This window comes from Poecilia reticulata, linkage group LG6, assembly GCF_000633615.1.
Source record: "Poecilia reticulata strain Guanapo linkage group LG6, Guppy_female_1.0+MT, whole genome shotgun sequence".
Lineage (NCBI taxonomy): Eukaryota > Metazoa > Chordata > Actinopteri > Cyprinodontiformes > Poeciliidae > Poecilia > Poecilia reticulata.
The window spans coordinates 12,650,419-12,670,080 of record NC_024336.1 but is presented as its reverse complement, the minus strand read 5'-3'; the positions used below and the strand labels follow the sequence as shown (position 1 = coordinate 12,670,080).

The window sequence follows — 19,662 nt, the reverse complement described above, 5'->3', positions numbered from 1 at the left end:
GGTCCTCCCCCGGTCCCAAAACTCTCCCCAAGCAGGTACAGTCACCAACCTCCACCCAAACAGCAAGATTTCCTGGATCCCGACTAACCATCTCTGTCCCCCCCTAGTTGCCTCGAGACCTGCCAGACGAACCTTGGATTAGATTTCACATTTGTTCGCATTCACTGTAAATAAATCACATCATTGTATTTCCTGTCTTTGGAGTGTTCTCTGCATGTGGGTTAGGAAACTCGACACCACCATGACAGCATCAATAGAGATGCTCAACAAATTGWTTTTGTTGAGCTGAGAGAATGAGAGTGGCAAACCTTGTAGATCTGCATTGGAGGGCATCTTTTCATTACCAGACATCCACCACTGCTGTCCGTGCAGAAATCCTCCGGTTGCCCAGAGGTTGCACGGTAAGCCAACGCTGATGTTTGTTTTCCAACTACAGTCATATTTAACCAATAGGGGTGCTCAATACATTGATCGCGGAAGGGTTTGAGTTGATCTCGGAAGTAGGTGACAAACTGAAGCTTTCAGCAGACCAACACATCCTCTGATCACTAAGATCCAAAATGTTTGTAACTGTATAAAGGAAAAAAATCAACAAAATGTGTTCAAATTAATGACCCAACAAACCCCAATCCTACCCTTAGTAATCTCGGTAATTATTGTTTCAACTATGTTTTGCGCCATTCTGTGCGTTTCGGTTCCATTATCTAAAAAAAAAAGAAAAGAAAAAAAGGTGATTCAAAGACCGACTGACTTAGCAGAGCAGGAGTTTAAATTGGCTACTCAACCACCGCTATGTTCAGGGGAGCGCTTGTTAATAACCGCAAAATAAATGTCAAGCCTGAAAACCTAATATTGTAACAGATTGAATGTTATGTTTTTAACAATCTCTGCTCAGCTTATAATATCTGCCCATATGCACCAGTCGAGGTGCACATGTGACAATTATATACTGTCGAAATGACAGATGGGCAAATCTCTCTGTTGTCTAAAAAAAAGGTAAAATAAGGAAAATATTCCATTAATGCTACCCCTGCTCAGAACACTCCTGAGCTCAGCTAAACAAACTAAAGAACATTATACCCTTTTTGACTAAAGTCAATGATTAATTTATAATTATGGTGAGTATTAGTACATTGAATATGCTGAGGTATCATCGGCATGTATTGTGGTGAATTTGAGGCATTTGTTTCACTCAAAAAGGTAAACACAACCTTTGCTCCTTCGGCGAGTGCAAATCCTCCACCAACCAGCAGGGCAACCTTCCATGGCATAAAGGCTTGAAATTCCTCCCAGGAGATCATGGCCTCTGTATCAGCAGAGAAAAATTTTGTTATATTTTTATGTAATATGTACAAAATATTACATAAACAGTTAACGGTCCGAAACAAGTAGATATTACCATCAAGAATGGAATTTATGTGCTTAATACTCTTCACAGAGTTTGATTTAATTTTGGTTTTGCACTCCGTGTTTTAAACACATATGTTTGGAAGTCCCATCTATATAATTATCACATTTAAATGGTGGAAGGCTTTGTGTATCCCTGTGATCATGTGGGGTACACAGCCAAAGGCAGCTTGTGCATGCTGATTTCAGAAGTTATTATTGGGAGGCAGAATGTCCCTTTGCTGGCAGGAAAAGTGGAAATTGGTGTGTGAAACTGAGCTTTACCAACTGTCAGCGGAGTGGGCTTGAGAACCTGCCCCTTTTATCCTTGATGCCCTTTGTTTTTTGTTTTTACATTTTTTTTCCTGGGTGCCGGGAGCCTGCCTGTGTCCCTCAACAATAATGTTTAGGTAAATATAATAATTTTGTAAAAATAAATTGGTCTGGCATCCCTCAGTCTAATAATGACTTGGTCTCATAATGAGGATTCTCAGTTCCTCTGCCTCCATGTTGTTAAGACACTGGGCACATGGTGAGGAKGGGGGTGGATCTGCACCCTCTAACTATCAAATTATGGGCAAGGATATTTATTTTCAACATACGTTGTTTGTGAATAAAAACAGGTCTGTCGGGTAGAAGTTAAAAAAACTGTCTTTATTTTTTTATAATTGTCCTCGGAATAGCAGAAAGCCTCCCCTCTTTCCTAAACACAGAAATGGTTCAGCTGCAGAGAAAACTTCCCCAGTGCTGGACTAAATGCCCAGTTCGCTACAGACAGCCTGAATCGGTCCCAMTGTGTGGACCGGAACCAGATATCCTGATATAGAGAAATGGTACTGCGACTGCCACCGCAACAGACCTCAGACCCCCAGTACCACCTGCTCACTCTGTTCGCTCTCTGCTTCACCTTAACCTAATGTTACTACCAGGCGGTTCGCACCACTGACGGTATCTGGGCTCAAGGTGAGCAACTGTGAATAGAAGTTGCTGCAGAAGCTCAACTGCTAAAGAAAGATTCAGGTCATAGCATTTGGAATTCTCAAAATATCATGTAAACATCAGCAAAAATACTTTACCAACTATTTGGACCACAGAAACAAACAAACATGCCACAATTAAATAAATCATTGTGTCCCAAAAGCAGGGCAGACTGGCATAGGGGCTATCRGGGGATTCCAGGTAGATTCCAGAGATGCGCAGCGGCTCGTTGTTCATGCAGGTCTCGGCCYAAGGTAATATGGGGAATTAAACAGAATCATGATTTAGGCTCCCCGAGCCCTTTCTACTAAGAACCTCAGCATCACTAACAGTGTTTAAATATAGATTTAGTGAAATCCATGACAGGGAGCCCATAAATTGGCTGAGTTTAAAATCAATCACTGACTATTGGTTATTATTTGCTGTAACAAACTCAGCTCTTACACATAGATTACACCATATTGTAGCCATGGTAACACAACAAACTATCCAGATGAATATTTGCAGTTTTACAAAGTAAACTTCCTAACTAAATCTCAAATGTACAATAATTTTTTTCTCTGCTGAATGCATTAAATAAAATTTAATTCAGCCTCTGAATGTCTGGAGGGACCCTACCAGCAGCTACTGAGTTTTCTTTGCCTTGATATCTGTAAGGATTTGGTAATCTCTGTGTTAATTAGTTCCTGTGTTGTCTTGTCTTCCCCTTGATTGCCACCATTTGTCCCTTGTTTCCCCTGATTACCTTCCCTGTGTATTTAAACCCACCTGTGTCTCTTGTTCACTGTTGGGTCCTTGTTGAATGTCGTGTCAAATGTCCAATGTCCTTTTGTGTGTACCACCAATTGCTGCCAGCATCTGAGCTTCTAGCCTCTCTGCTCACCTGTGCTACCTGGACTTTGCATACTTAGAATCATCATTAAAATTATCATTTTTCATCAACAACCTAGGTCCATTTCATGACAGAAGGACCAGACCAGACAAAGGTGATGTTAACGGCTTCAGGTGAAGGACCGGACCGCAAAAGGAAAGAAAGAAAAGAAACTAACAATATGGACCGAGCGAACTTTGAACACCTCAGATGGACTGTCAAAGAATTCAACGATACAGTGGCTCACCCTGCTCCACCAAGAYACAACTTTATGTAGCCACCAACTGTATCATCACTCTGTGGGACTGGTCTCCTCGTCTCCCCTGGATGGACTTAACAGAGCTCATGGAGGAGGTGGAGTGGCACTGCCAAGCAGCTCTTTCTGTTGCAATCTGCGAAACATGGATATTCCCATCTTCCGCTCTCCGTCATCCTCCACCGGACCTTCCTCAGCCACTGCTGCCCGCCAGACCTTCCACAGCAGGTCCCACCCTGACCATGCTGATTTGTTTTGGACTGAGTTTATTTTATTTCCTTGTGTTCTCCGTTGGACTCTTGCCCCCTGTCCAGTGCCACCCTGTTTGGGTTGTTTTTGGTTTTCTTTGGATTCTGGAGTAGATGACAAACTGAAAGCCGCCAGGAGGCTGAGACCAGCATGTCATCTGATCACTAAGATCCAAAACRTTTGTAACTTTATTAAAGAAAAGAAACTTAATAAAACGTGTTCAAATTAATGACCCAACAAAAATAATAATCTCAGTAATTATTTTTTCAACAAGGTGTTGAGCAATTCTGTGCGTTTCGGTTCCATTACCTAAATTTAAAAAAGCCAACTCAAAGACCGACTGACTAGCAGGAATTTAAATTAGCTAATCAACCACCGCTGTGTTCAGGGGAGCGCTTATTAATAATTAAAAAATACATATCATGCCTGAAAATCTAATATTGTAACTAACTGAATATTATGTTTCTAACCTTTATTTACCTTTTCTGTGGCTCTTTACAGCCATTGTAGTTTCTGAACATTCAAAATATATCAAACTTAGACTAATTACCTAATTTGTCTGTGAGTATATGCCAATCACAACAAAAATAGGACAAATATATTCCATTAATTAAAAAACAAATTACTTCTTTCACAATAATTATGTGAAATTAAATTGTCTAATTTTTTTTAAACGTTTGGTGCTTTCTGGCATTTTGTTTTGAGCACAGTCTGAAAGGCTTTTCCTCTATCAAACATGCTATTTATTTTCATCTCTTATTTAGTGGAAATATTGATGTTGATACTTTCTCCAAAATGACTATTGTTGAAGAAAAATGATTATTTTTAGTGTTTAATACAGTTAATCTTACAGCATGTGTAAAAGGTATATTGAACAAATTTTTTAATTTAGATCAGGTTTGTGGTAGTGATTTAAAACTATTGCCTGGTAAGTATTCAAATTACGGAAAGGAATATAGAGATCTGCAGGAGAACTTCCACTGAGACCCCYGTTGTGTTATAAAAAAGGACAGGGGGCCATTAAATTAGCATATGCAGGGAGGCGGAAGGCAGTATTACTTGGATCACCATGGGAGAGAGAAGTTTGCCCAGTTCATGGAAGATCAGAAGTCTTCTGTGAACATCTGGGATGGTGTAAAAAAAATTATACAACATAGAATGTTTATAACCACTACCATTTAATTTGTAAGACATTTTTCCTAGTTATTAATAGCATGCTTTGAAAATTTTTATTATCTAGTTTTAGAATTACTAATTTAGTCAATGATGAATGTATTTTGAAAATTTTACTATCTTTTGCTATATCAGAATCAAATGAAAATTGTGTGAATAAAAATTTTTGGTTTAGTATTAGAAAATTGCTCAGGTTTATGGTGAATGGGGTTTTGGAAAATGATTGTGTTAACTTTTATACTTAGAATTGAATATTATATTTGATACGTTAGAAAAAGGAATTTTACCCCATTCTGTTCTGTTGATTTTATGTATCACTTTTGGTTTATGGCAGGACTCAACCTTTTGAGGTGCTGAATGCAGAAGAATGAAATGAGGTTTGTGGAGATAAACCTTTGCTTCAACACTACAGGATTTTAAGTTTGTTACTGAGGAATCTGTGTGGGGAAAAAGCAGGAGAGATTCCAGATTTCACACCTATCTGTGAAATGCCTTTCTTCGTTTCTCTTTGCCCAGATAGCCTTAAAATAGCAGGAGTTCGGGAGAAGCTCTGCTTCCACTCTGTTTAGATAATGGTGACAAGTAGTGTTGGATCTTGGAAACAAATGGCTTTAGAGAGGGTCAGAGACAGCTCCTGGTTGGATGAGCAAAGATATGCCTTATTTGAATCTTGACTATAAAACTTTCTACACAAAGTAACAAATTAGATTTGTTCTTACAATTCTCCAAAGAYGCGTCTTTGCTTTTTTCTATCCTCTTTGTCTCAGGTAATGAATGTATGTCTCTGTTGTTCTGCAGTTTCTTTTGTAATTTCATACTCTCCTATTGTATTAAACTCTGCAATTTTGTGACGTCAACACACGTTGTGTTTCTTGTGTCCACATGTGGCCCGCCGAGAGAACCTGGGATCATTCTATACTTGAGACACTCAGTGTCGGTCTGAAGGACCCTGACAAAAAACCATAATCCCTAGCAACATTTTGAAAACAATTTAATATTATATCTTATATTATCTTCTAATCTAATATAATAACTAATTTGAGGGGAAACGATAATAAAAGTAATATCACTTACCTGAGAGGATTATTGAGGCTTTTATTTTGAAATTTTTATTAAGCTTCATTTGAAATGGCCACACTAAACTGATGTGTAATAATGATTGGGTTAAATTAGTTATATAATGCTCAAAACACAAGTATTTCTCAATACCAGCCAAGTCTTCCTCTCTAGTAACAGACAGTTCCGCCATGWTGTAGTTCTGACATTCTGCTCAACCTCCTGTTAATAACTGAGGGGGCGTTTCCACGACAACGATCCAACAAAAACGGCACTTTTGTTCCGTTTTTGTTGGATCGTTTACACGATAACGTTCTAATTACGATCTGTGTTTACACAGTAACGGTGCACATCGAAAACGTGTAATGCTCTCGCTGCGCCTAGTTGGTGCTAGGTTCTTTGAAACTTTGAAAGTGCGCATKTGTTTAAAAAAAAGTTGTACTTGAAAGCATGTGGATTTGCGTGAGAGAACACGCATTGTGTGCGTCTGATTAGGGCGCATGCAGTTGGAAAGAGTGGGATAACTTTGCTGAAACACCTTGTTTGAGCTTTCACGGTGTCTGTAGCGGCCCTGGACTGGAAGCCGTTTATTGTTTTTACCTGGGAATGGCCAACAGTCTGTTATTCCTATATCAATTTGATAAAATAGGAGTTCCTGCACGTCCCATGTTACCTTTTTCAGCAGTTAAAACAGTTTAATCCGTTGCTAACAAGTCGTTACTTGTTTTTCCGAGCCGCCTTCAAACGCAACATGAAAGCTGAGACGCTCGCACTGGGTTTACACCTCTGAGGCAGGAAGGAGACCTGATGCTGCTGCGCAGGTGTGTTAGAATCATGGCAGCAACCCAGCAAAACGTAAATAACTTGGCACAGTTTTTTCCCCGAACTAACCGACTGAGTTGAGTAAAGCTGTTGGATGCAGGTGATGGTAGCTAAAAGATGACTAGCTAATATCAATACAGCACGTTAAGCTTGTTAACAAGTAGCCTGTAGGCTGCTGGTGTTGTTGTCTATGTTCAGCTACGTAGACTCATTTTGCCCCCCAAAATAAGTCGATGCCCCCCTGATAAACTCGTCTGGAGCCGGGCTGGTCCTGGTCCGTAGTTCTCTAGATAAGAGCGCTGAACAAGCAGCCTGTATTTTGCCACCTGGGCGGTGCGGAGCGGTGAAGAGACGCTGAGGGAACCGAATCTGATGGGGAAACAGTAACACCAGCATTATGAGTAGTTTCTTCTTCTTCTTCTGTGGATTATAGGAAGCAGCTATGTTTTGCGTCATACTATGCATGAGCTGGGGATTCTCTAGAAGAAAAGATCCGTTTTCTAGGTTTACACGACAACGGAAAACGGTACGTTTCAGAAATATCGCACTCTGGAACCCGTTTTCAATCTGTGCCGTTGTTAGAGAAAACATTCGGTGGTTTCGTGTAAATGCACACTACAAACGCAACAAAACTCTTCGGTTTTCCCCCGAATCCGTTGTCGTGTAAACGGGATCTGAGTGTTCAGACATAGTTAGAACTACAATGATGGCGTGTTTGTAGTCCTAAGCAGCTCCTCTGGTGTGTTCCGTTGCTATGGTAATTAATTCCCTGCACCTGTTGGTGGCACAGAGGGTGAGAGAATTCTCTGCTTGAAACAAGCATTTCTCTCACAAAAAAAGCACTTTGAACAACTCCTTCCCGTTCAGGAACCGTAACACATATTCGAAAACCGTTCAAAGCGTATGAGAGTGCTGTTTGTCGTCTCCGATATTCCCGCGTTTCATGTCTCTACCTTGCTCACAGTATTAACAGTGATGAGAGAAATATGATGTGCACTCAAGTCTGACATTTTTCAGAAATATATGGAAAAACATAGGTCTGAGCATGAGTTTATCCTGTCGCGCCACATCGGTCGAAAGCACCTGGAGAGAAAACCGTAAACCTTAGGGAAATTTTGAAAACATTTTACCGGAGCAGGCATGCGTATCTACCTCCTGACCGACTTTTAGGCAAATCGGGCGATATTTGTGGGCGTGAGGGCAAGTTAAGAAATTATTTTGGGGTCAGAAATCCACTCTTTCCCACACTCTAGTGGAGAGGCAGTCACACTCTAACTTTCCAACATACCGTCTTCATTTTAGATAAGATGACTGGCGTATCTACAAACTGAAGTTTGAATGACATTTCTACGTGAATTTATGATGACACAGTTATTGCTCAAAAATACTGTATTTTTAGGATCTCGCTCCATTGAAATGAATGAGGTTTTGGGGGGTCTTTTTACCCAATTTGTGTTGCTGTGGTAACTCCGAATCCCTATGTCTGCTCTATGTCTGCTATAACTGATGGATATTTGCATATAAAATAAGTCACTAGGAGTTTCATTTTCAATTTTTATGTCTTCATGTCATGAGGTAGATCTCAGCCAGCTGGTGAGAGAAAAAGTAGATCTTAGTCTCAAAAAGTTTGGGCACCCCCGTTGAACGGTGTTTTAAGATTTTGTTCAATGTACCCTTTTTTACTTTTAGCCCCTGCCCCTCCAAAGTCTCAGCACAGCCTGCCGCCGCTGGACTCCAGAGCAGTGGAGGCACGTTCTCTGTGGTGATAAATTTTGCTTCTCCATCTGGCAATCTGATGGACAAGTTCTGATGGTTCTGATGGACAGAACGGCACTTGTCTTTCCATTATGCCAATTGTAAAGTTTTTTGGAGGGGGGATTATGGTGTGGGGTCGTTTTTCAGGAGCTGGACTTAGCCCCTTAGTTCCAGTGAAAGGAACTCTGAATGCTTCAACATACCAATACATTTTGGACAATTCGATGCTCCCAAACTTGTGAGAACAGTTTGGASCTGTCCCTTTCCTCTTCCAACATGACTGTGCCCAGAGCACAAAGCAAGGTCCATAAAGACATGGATAGCAGAGCCTGGTGTGGATGAACTTGACTTGTCTATACAGAATTCTGACTTCAACCCAATATAACACCTTTGGTATGAATTAGAGTGGAGATTGAGAGCTAGGCCTTCAAATTCAACTTCAGTATGTGATCTCACAAGTGTGCTTCTGGAAGAATGGTCAAAAATCCCCATAAACACATTCCTAAACGTTGTAGACAGCCTTCCCAGAAGGGTTGAAGCTGTTCTAGCTGCAAAGAGTAGATTAACATCATATTGAACCCTATGGGTTAAAAATGGCATGTTACTTAAGCTTTTATGTGAGTCAAGGCAGGTGAGTGAATACTTTTGGCAATATAGTATATCTATTGGCTACAATCTAACAGTTTGTCATATAAGTGAATCATATTTGTCTCGTTTAAACAATATTCTGGCATGCAGGAAAGTCAGGATATGGATTCTAAAGTTTTGTATTAAAGTCAGCACAACTAGTTTTGAGATTAACACTCATGCTCTATTAATTTTGGCTACTTTTTATTTTATCCTTGGTAGATTTTCACAGAGGTACATCAGCTTGTACTTCACAGAAGCAGCTTGACTTTTCTTTTGGAAGATCATTTAAGTAGAATTCCCAACCATGACTAAGTCAGCTATTTATGTAAATATGTTCCAAAAAGATTATTATATTTGTACAATCTCTTAATTAATTTTTTAACAATATATACTATTACCATATTTCTTGTCAGGTCCATGGGCAGGGACGATAAAAAACAAGAAACCCAGCAGCAGGGCCACAGTAGCATCCGTGATATAGCCTGAGTGACTGTCAAAGTGAAGAAGAAATAAATTAATTTTGGTGTAGATTCTCATTCATCCAGGACATTATAACTTTATAAGTGTTTGAGTAGAAGACCACTAAACCTTTTTTTTTGTTTCTAGAAGACATACGCCTATTACCTCTTCAGTTCTGAGCATGGTTGGAAAAACAGATTAAAAATTTGTAATCAGAACAGTCACACTGAGAGGGTCTTTAAAGTCATGTAATATATAAGGGGCAATGAGAAGTGATCAAGATTTCTTGATCAACTCTTATCAGCAATTGTACAGTCCCACGAAAATCAAATCCGTTTCAAGTTCTGGTTGCCCTTTATGAGGGTATCACACTGTTATAGCACCACCAGCCAAATTTTTCCTAACCTCTCACACTTCACTTGCACCAATATGAAAGCAGAAGCATAAAGACATTGTTTTTAAATACACAACTTTCAAAACAGAATCACAAGGATTGCCAATGAAGCACCTTTGTTTTTCTCTAATTTTCCCAGGTTTACCTTCGTCTTCTTTGCAGTTCCATATTCTAGGACTCAAGGATTAAAGGATTTTTATTGTCATACTATTTTGCAATTGCTTGCTTGTGGTACAAAATTCAAACTCAGGTCCCAGACCAAGAAATCAAATGAATAAGTAATGGAGTATTCTATACTACATATGTGTGTAAATAAATAAATAAAATTAATTACAAAAAGTAAGCTTTAGCTGAATTAAGTGCAGTTTCAATTCAGCGGTCTGATGGCTGAAGGTCAGAAACTGTTTCTGGTGGTCTTGCTCTGGATGCTCCTCAGTGTCCTGCCTGGAGGGAGCAGCATGAACAGTCTGTATGTAGGATRGGTGGAATCCTTCATGATGCTGCACGCCCTCCTCCTGCATTGTGATATGTAGAGAACAATGGTAGATGGAAGGCTGCTCCCCCCAGTCCTCTGTGCGGCCTTGACCACTCTCTGCAGAGCATTCCTCTCACTGGAAGACTCTGCGGTGATGCAGGTGCAGAGAACACTCTCCATCATACAGCAACAGAAGCTCCTCAGTTCAAAGTCCAGGTCTCTGCAGCTTCCTGAGGAAGTAGAGATGCTGGTGGGCCTTCCCAACCAGATGGGAGGTATTAGTACTCCAGGTGACGAGGTCACTGAATATATCCACACACAGGTACCTGTAGCTGGGAACCACCTCCACAGCTGCTCCTCTGATGTACAGGGGATGAAGGAGGATCCTTGTCCCTTCTGAAATCCACCTCTATCTTCTTCTTCACATTGATGCAGAGGTTATTGTCTCTGCACCAGTTGTCCCACTTCCTCTCTGTAATTGGACTTATCACTGTTCGTGATGCATATCAGTCAGATCTGGTAAAAAGTTACTTTCTTGGTGGTGGGAACTTCATCAGTATATTTGGAGATAAAGCCCAGAACCAACGAGGTGTACTCCAGGTCCATCTCTCCCTCATAAGTAGCCGCCTCTCTGAAAACCTGCCTGTCTTTGCGCTGAAAACAGTCCTGGAGCACAGAGGCTGCATCCCTGGGCCACACAGCGACTGTCTTCTTTGTTGGCTTTATCTTTCTCACCACCAGACGATATGCTGGTATCACCAAAATAGAAATATGGTTGGAAAGGCCAAGATGGTGGAAAGGAAGAGCTCTGTATGCACTGTGAATGTTAGTGTACACACAGACCAGAATGCTGGTAAAAACCGAGCAGAGTGTCCATCAGTTTAATGTGATTAAAGTCTCCCTTAACCACGTAAAATGCTTTCGGGGTGCTTTATCTGCAGTGAGGTAATGGTGTCATACTGTTTCTTTGATGCTTTATTACCATTAACACCTGGTGGGATGAATTTAAGAGTCAAATGGGATGCAGTGTGAGCAGTCAAGTCACATCCATGATTTGTGAGCTGTGAATTATCAAACCTTGCACTGGTGCTGGACAGTTGGAGCTGAAGCTGAACACGGTGACTAAAATTGCAGCATTTTCTCAGCTTTACTTCCAACAATGTTCACAAATGAAAATGCTGCTTGGTTGAGAGGTGAGATGTGATCAAGAAACAAGTAGTTGCCTTCTACTTAAGTCAAGGTGTGACTGAACTTCTGATTTAATATAGATGTGTAAAAATATATAGAACATATGAATTAAAATATGCAAATAAATGTGACTCACTGAGGGAAGAGAGAAGCCCATCCAGGCATGAAACCTGGAGATCTGGTTAACCACAACAACACCATCAGCAGGAAAACCAGGCCAGTAAAGATCTCCTGAGGCCTGGATAGATAAAATCAATTATAACACATAGATGAAATGAAATGTGTAGTTAACTGCAAGGATTCTTTATGTACCATGCCTTAGTAATACAAAAAAAAATAATACTGAACGAGTATATGAATGAGTGACCAAGTAATCACCTGATTGCTCCCAATGAGTTGTATTCTTCCTCTATAACTTTTCTTGCCGCTTTCTCTTTCTCAGACTGCACTCCATCACACTGCCACAGGAACGTGAAGCTATGGAGACAGGGTGTAAATGTCTACTAGGAATTACAAATTGTAAGAAATTAGAGTGCTAGTTGAATCCCTAAAATGTACTTTAATTTCCAGGCTTAGAAAAAAACACAGTTTTTCTTATTCAGCGTTATCTTTATTGTGTCATAGCTGCAAACTTTTGCTGTTCACAAAAGTTAAAGAGAAACTACAAGTCTTTCCCAAAATAATTGATGCAATTACACAGAAGGCTATTAATATTTAAAACCATGTATTGCTTGTATATCACAGTCAGATCGTATTTCATCTGGCAACATATAGTTGTTTCCGATGAAATATCTATTATTACATTCTAAACCAAGGGTGTTAAATTAGGTTAGGTTCTTAGGTATTTGCAGCAAACAAGATGGTGTATCAGTCAGGATACAGGAAGGAGGACATGAGACCAAAACTTGCTGTAGATGTGAGCTGGTTTATTCTGCCTTGATACTCAGTGTTGCCAGCAGTCTGCAATAACAATAAATTGCCATTAGGCTAATGTATTACACCAATACAGGTTCAACTTATACAAACTCAGTGAAAACCAACAAATTCAACATAAGAAGCACTTTGGCGCCATCATGTGGCCAGATAAATATCTACACAATGGCGGCAACCAGCAGCGCATACCCTTAATTACTCTATCTGCCGCAAAGCAATAACAGATACAACCGAAATGCACATATAACTGAATCAACCAAGCAGTTCTCAACGTGGGCGGTACCGCCCCCCAGGGGGCGTTCAGAGGACGGCAGGGGGTGCTGCCAGACATTTTTACAAAAGGGGGGCGCTGGGATGCCTTTGGGGGGCGTTTGGTCGAAGGTAAACTTTACACCTTAAATGCACAACAATGTCAGTTTAGACTGAGCAACTTGGTAAAACTGTATTGTGTAACATTAAATCATGCTTGGCTGCAACTGTATCGATGGCAGCTCTTCTTCTATTCAGTGTTTGTAGCTTCTGTTAGCTTCTTGGCGCAGCTCCGTTCTCCTGCTACTGGTAGCTAAAATCACGACACCCTCACTGTGTATCCCTCTGAAAAATGAACCCATTTAAATAAAGAAATAAAGAAATCCCTCCACGGGTGATACCACGATAGAGAGCGTTCATTTTATAGCGTTAACACGGTGCTGTAAGTGGTCCGGTATGAAACGGGGTGATAGAACAACACAGCACTTTAAAATTTCAATAATCAGAATGCAGAATTGTTTCCGTTGTTTTAAAAGGTTTATGTCAGTCTGCCTTTTCCCCATCGATACGCTTCCCGAACGCTGCGCACCTTAGGGGCTTTAAAAAAGAGACTTTAACATTGCGCAAAACTCAAACAGGAGAAGCGGGACATAAAACGGAGCGAAGAACTAGATGTGAATTATAGCATAAAAACAGAGAATCCGACGCTGAACAGTGAAAAAAATCAACACATGATGTGAAACACATGACGATTAGGCGGCGCAGCAGGTGATGAGTGAAGATTACTGATGGTCAATAAACGATAAAATAAATGTAGCAACAGGAAAGAAACTAAAGTGGACATAGCAATAAACCAAGAGAGGATAAAACTAATCAAAGGAAACTAAATGGAAATGAATGAAGAACAAAATGCAAGAATAAACTAAGAAACTAAAGTAAATACAGAGGAATAAACTGGTATGGCAAGACCTTTAGAGCAATAATTAATACAGAGAATGTATGGCAAGAATAAACAGACACTATTTCCAGATAAAAGGTAAAATAATATTGTTGAAGTGTCATGGGTTTGTTGAGACCACATCTAGTACTGAGAATAAATATATCTTACAGACCATAACAGTAAAGAACTGATCACTTATTTATGTTTTTAATTMGATTTGATATATTTATTTCTTCAATATTATTTTTCATGTCAGTGTTAATGTCATGAGGCTGATGACTCCATGACACTTTCAATTTGACTCATTAGGATTTGATTAAGAACCAGATTTGTTCTTTGTCATTTCTGTCCAGTAAAACTATTAATCTATAATCAATAGACAGGTCTATATAAAGATATAATCCATGTTTCTGTCTCATATTTGTATGGCATTAAAATGACCTGGAACTTTAGTTTTTCCACTGAAAGCTCTGGTTTGCACAATAAATGCCATGTGGGTGAAATTTTATGGTTGATACTCTGATGTCCCATTCTCCTGAAGGCAGCACAGAGCTGCACCACCAGAAACTGACAAACACTGAAGAGAAGAAGAGTTATGATTAATGTAGTTACAGTTCTATCCATGTTTTAATGTTGCAGAGCTCAGTCGTTTGCAAATAGTTCAAAGTTTAAACTGGCATGTTGAACATCTTTAATCTGGTCATTTTGTGGAATATTTAACAACTAGAAAATGGAAAAGAACAAGAATATTTTTTCCACTCTGATTGGCTGCTGTTAGGCCTACCAGTTTTAAGTTGAATGTTCATTCCATTTTTTGTATACGCCTGTAAAAATAATTTCTATTCTCATGGCTTTTTTGTTCTCTTGGAAATTATTTTTGATGATAAATACAGAAAAATCAAAACATCTACAATAGTGATAGTAATATTAATGATAAAATAATGGTCAGTGCAAAGTAACCTACAAATTATTTGGTGGGGGTGGTGAGGGGCCTGAATAAAGGCTAGGGGGGTGCTGGGCCGAAAAAGGTTGAGAAACACTGTATTAGTGCAAAAAGTGTGAGGATTTGCTAATTTTGCATGAATTTCCACAATAATTCTCAAGAAACAGGAGGGACTGATGGATATAATCTGTAAGTAAACAGATAAAAACTGTATTGATTTGATTGATAACAATATTTAAGCACACTTAGTGTTAAGTCTAGAATCTAGAGGGCCATGTAAAAAGCTATGGTGGGCCAGATTTGGCCTGAATTTCGCGCGTCATCCGGGTCACGTGTCTGAAACCCAGCAATTGTTTACGTTGTGTTCTACGTCTTTCTGTTTTTGTGTTATTATCATGCAAAGCACTTTGAACTGTCTTGTTGCTGAAATGTGCTGTACAAATAAACTTAATTGATTGATTGATTAATTTCATTTTCATAATCCGAACTAAGCAAATGTTTTGTACTGAGGTTGTGCTTTTTTTTTGCAATTTGTTTTTGCTGCTGTTTTTCTTAACTGTCCTGTATAAAATGGGTTAACAACCACATGACCTGTCAGTAATAAGTACATACATTACAGTGGTCAGCCTGAGGTTAACCACAATTATTTGTGTAAAAATTCAGGTCAGACCACACAGTAAGAAATTAACATTATTATGAAGAGCTAAAATTCCACAAGAGCAACTCAAACTGCATTACATTACACTGGGGTTTTTATTATTATTTTTAAATATATAAATGTCTGCCCTGTAATGGACTGGCAACCTATCCATGGTGACCCTGCCTCTCACCCATTGACCTGTGGAGAGCTAACCCACTAGGAATAAGCATTTTAGAAAATGGATGCATAGAAAGATGAATATAAATGTCTAATGATATTACAGTAAATCTTATTAAACCATGCAAAGGGGTCAATAGTTATTAATTATTACAAAGCAGAGCTAGATTACATGATTTAAAACCACATGTGTGTTAAGATCATGATGATGTGTTGACACTTACTCTGAGCCAAGGAACAACCAGTACAGCCAGATCCATGTGAGCAGGAGCATGATGACACTGATGGGAAGGCACATCAGGAGCCAGTTCCCAAAGTTGATGCAGTTGCATTCTGGGTAAATCCTTAAGGTGAAGACAGTATTAAGATGGATCATTTGAATGCAAATACTACTTGGATGAAAATTCATAGTGATGTTAATACTTGCCTAAATGTCTCACTAACACTTTTATTCATACACTGTTGGTTTGCCCTGTTATGTTTCTCCTTTTTTCATACTCAAACCAAGAGTAATGTATATAATGAAGTCAGTCACCCACTGATTGAGATACTCAGAGAAGATGAGATTTGGAGATGTTCCTGGCAGTGTCGTGATGCCACCAATGTTGGATGAGTAGGCAATACCGATGCACATTGCTTTGCACATCATTAGGTCCTGCTGACTCCTGCTGACAAGAGCAGGGMCGCACGTTGCAGTCTTCCAGACAGCAAGAAGGAAAGTGAGACAGAGCATCAGAAGCAACAAGAAGGAAAATACAATGCTTTGAAAACATTTTTCTATTGCTTTTTTATTTTCTTACACTTAAATATTTCAGATCAAGCCAACTTAATACCAGACAGAACAGAATAGAGGGGAAAATAAAGTAACGCATAAATACTTGAAATACATGCAGCAACAATGACCATAGAAGTTAAAGAAATAATACTTTTGATGGTAAATTTATACCTGAGCTGGGTCAGACTGGGGTTGAGCTGGGTCAGACTGGTCAGACTGGGGCGGTGTTTGAATCTCAACACATGTGAAGTTTTCTGCTGGAGCGTCAGGTTTCCTCTCATCGCTGGGAACCAGAACAATATGGTTTTAGATTTAACTTAATGAAACGAAAAGAAATACAGGAGCACAGAATACAGCAGGAAGGAATTTAAGGGTAGAAAGAACCACTTCAGACTCAGATGACATTCTGATATTCCCAAAGCTCCACATACCTTATTGTTTTCTTTTTTGATTCGGTTTTCATGTCAGTTTCTGCAAAAAGAATAGAGTTTGACTTTCTGTTCAGATCCATTATGTTCTTATGCTTGGAGGTGATGTCCCAAACTGTTCATGATCAAGGATGGGAAACCCTTTTGATATGAACAGGGAACAGTATGCAAACTTTGATTATTAGACAAACACAATTTTTATATATTTTTTTCTTTCTACCTGCAGCATTTACTGCTCAATTTGGCAGAGATGCATTTTGTATATTCTGATTTGTTCAGGAGCTCAGGAGGACCACAAGGAGAGGCAGATAACCCACTAACAGGGGCAGGCCACGCCATCAGCCCTGCTGCCTGTCGGCCAGGTGAAAACCTAGCCGCCTGGAACCCCATGACCATGTGGACTGTGGCTGGAGAAGAGGAGACAGCGGTGGCTGGATGCGGGCTGGCAGCGTGGGGCGAAGAATCGTGGGGCAGCRAAAGGTGCTGAGTCTGCTGCGGCGGCAAGAGGTGCTGCGTCCGCTTCGGCGGAGAGAGCTGAGACCACACCGACGAGAGGAGTAGTGCCCGCAGCTCCGGCGGTGAGAGGCGAAGTGTCTGCAGCACCGGCAGCAAGGGGCGAAGAGGTGTGGCGGGTGCAGGAGACGAGACCGGAGCTAGGGTGGTGGAGCAGAAGAAAGCTAAAGCTCTCTTGTCTTCCCACTCTTCCTCCAGTTGCAGCTCCACCAACCCCAGGGACAAGAGGTGGGTGGACCAGCCCTCCAGCACCAAGAGCAGTCGGATGGCAACCCCAAGGCGCCTGAGGGCGAAGTACGGTTCCACCACAATCTCCACATAGTCTTTTATTGTTGAAATTAATTTACCCCAACTTTCTGGGTTCATGTTGATGTTCCTTTTCACGTTCCTCACCATAGTTACGGTTGGTTGGGTCCTTCTGTCATGACTTGTGCGGTAGCGAGGTGGCGAGGCAGACGCAAAGGACCCAGGTTGTAGTAAATGATAGTTGTTTAATGATGAATAATCCAAAAATCCAGACAGCACAGATGAACTGACTAAACAAAGCTCAGAGCTGGTAGCAACTGGAAACAATTGAACCAAACGACAGCACAACACAGAGACTCACTAGACACAGAAACCTAAGATAACAACACAGGAAAACTCAATTCATGACAAACATGATCATTATTACTATATCTTTAATTATTTTTTGGTCACATTTAAAGTTGAAACATGTAGGTAAGGCTAATTTTTCCCTCTGCAAAAAGCTTTTCTTGTGTTTTTTTCTGAGGTTTCCAGTGTGACAGGTTGAACTGATGAAAGGAGAAAATATCAAAGCTATGCACTGGTTGGCAACTAATTCACACACAATAGTGAGTTTGCAATATTTTAGCAGCATATCAACCTTTTTTTCATTTACTTTATAGTGGACCACATCCTGTATTCTGGTACGGTAAAACTAGAGTTCTGAGGGTTTATTGTTGGAAAAAGCGCATGAAGCCTGACCTCCCAGAAAATAACGCTGACTATAGTTGTTCTTACACCCACGGTCAGTTATTGAGATTTTCAGTCTGGCTTAAAATGTTCAGGACAGAACATTGAAGACAACATTAAAACATAAGTGAAACTGTATTTAAAAGCATTATAAAGATCAAGGAAGAATTAATGTGATATGTTTGCTGTTCTGCAGGCCTCAGAAGTTCATTAGGGAACACTACGCTGTAATACATCACCTTAGAATCACCATCACAGAGAAACTGGTAGGAATGTGTGTGGTGTAACTTGAGGCCAGAGGAGAGAAGATGAGGTAAGTTGGAGGTAGAAGGTGGAATAATTAGAGAGATGAAGGAAGTCAAATAGGACAATTAGGCTAGATTCATAACTTGAGAGGCTTGATAGTAAGGAAAAGTTCTGTACCGATTAGCAGAACAGAGAGATCAAACTGGATTTGGTGTAGAGGAGGTCTGGTTAACAAAAGCTTGAAAAGGGAATGTGTTGATGATGAACAGACAGTGGTGAGAGATGGAAGGAGAATTTTGAGAAGCAGAAGAATGAGAAATATGAGATGGAGAGGAGGATAAGATGGAGCAGAAATAGTGAATCAAAAAGTAAAGGACAACTGTAATAATGAGCTTAGGGAAATATGGAAGAGGAGGGGGGGCTGAAGAGCAGTTGGTCCAGATAACAGTCCTGTAGAGGTATAAAGATGTTTGGGAAGGAGTGAAGTGGTGATTTTGACCATTGTATTTGACAGAAGCTTCTTCCAGAGCAAACGTTTGTTGAGACTGACTTAAAGCACGAGTGGTATGTGAATGTTTGTTTTTGAATCTAAAGTCCGTTTTTCCAGATAAGAGCTTAGAATTAAATCTGTTTAATTCTAAACAGATTTAATTCTGTTTAGAATTAAATCTAAATTCTAAACAGAATTGGATACAGATCTGACAGATCTGTGTCCATTGCTGAAAGTGAATCAAAGACAGATTCACTCTTCAAAAGTGTATTAAGTTGTGTTTTACTAAAGCAAATCCAGTTACCATTCAGCTGGAGGTTAGGGTTGACGTTGCCATTACATCCCAACTCCTTGGCCTTCAGGATCTGCTGGAGCACAGCTTCTACAATGGGCATCACCATGGTAACTGCCGAGGTGTTTTGAACCCACATGGAAATGAAGGCACAGCCAGACATGAAGCCCAACATCAGCCTGGAGGCAACAACATGTTATCAGAAACAGGAACAAAGCAATCGTAAGTTCACACTTTAACTAGGTTTAATTTCACATGTTGAGTAGAGCACAAGGGATGGATGGATGGATGGATGGATGGATGGATGGATGGATGGATGGATGGATGGATGGATGGATGGATGGATGGATGGATGGATGGATGGATGGA

General features: G+C 40.1%; 1 protein-coding gene and 1 long non-coding RNA gene across 4 annotated transcripts in view; one reads left to right on the top strand and one right to left on the bottom strand.

Moving 5' to 3' along the window:
• LOC103465986 (uncharacterized) lies at nt 1-188 on the top strand. Its single transcript, XR_533895.2, has 2 exons — nt 1-35; nt 108-188. It is a non-coding gene; the product is annotated as an uncharacterized LOC103465986 (long non-coding RNA).
• The window catches only part of slc13a1 (solute carrier family 13 member 1), a 51,874-nt gene that overhangs the window by 13,379 nt on the left and 18,833 nt on the right, over nt 1-19,662 (bottom strand). For all 3 annotated transcript variants that reach the window (XM_008411240.2, XM_008411239.2, XM_008411241.2), the window contains 9 exons: nt 19,306-19,472; nt 16,781-16,820; nt 16,521-16,632; nt 16,114-16,271; nt 15,799-15,918; nt 12,071-12,169; nt 11,829-11,930; nt 9,575-9,666; nt 1,212-1,306 (listed from right to left, as the gene is read on the bottom strand). In XM_008411240.2, coding sequence (XP_008409462.1) covers nt 1,212-1,306; nt 9,575-9,666; nt 11,829-11,930; nt 12,071-12,169; nt 15,799-15,918; nt 16,114-16,271; nt 16,521-16,632; nt 16,781-16,820; nt 19,306-19,472 — 985 coding nt within the window. The remainder of the gene's footprint in view (nt 1-1,211; nt 1,307-9,574; nt 9,667-11,828; nt 11,931-12,070; nt 12,170-15,798; nt 15,919-16,113; nt 16,272-16,520; nt 16,633-16,780; nt 16,821-19,305; nt 19,473-19,662) is intronic.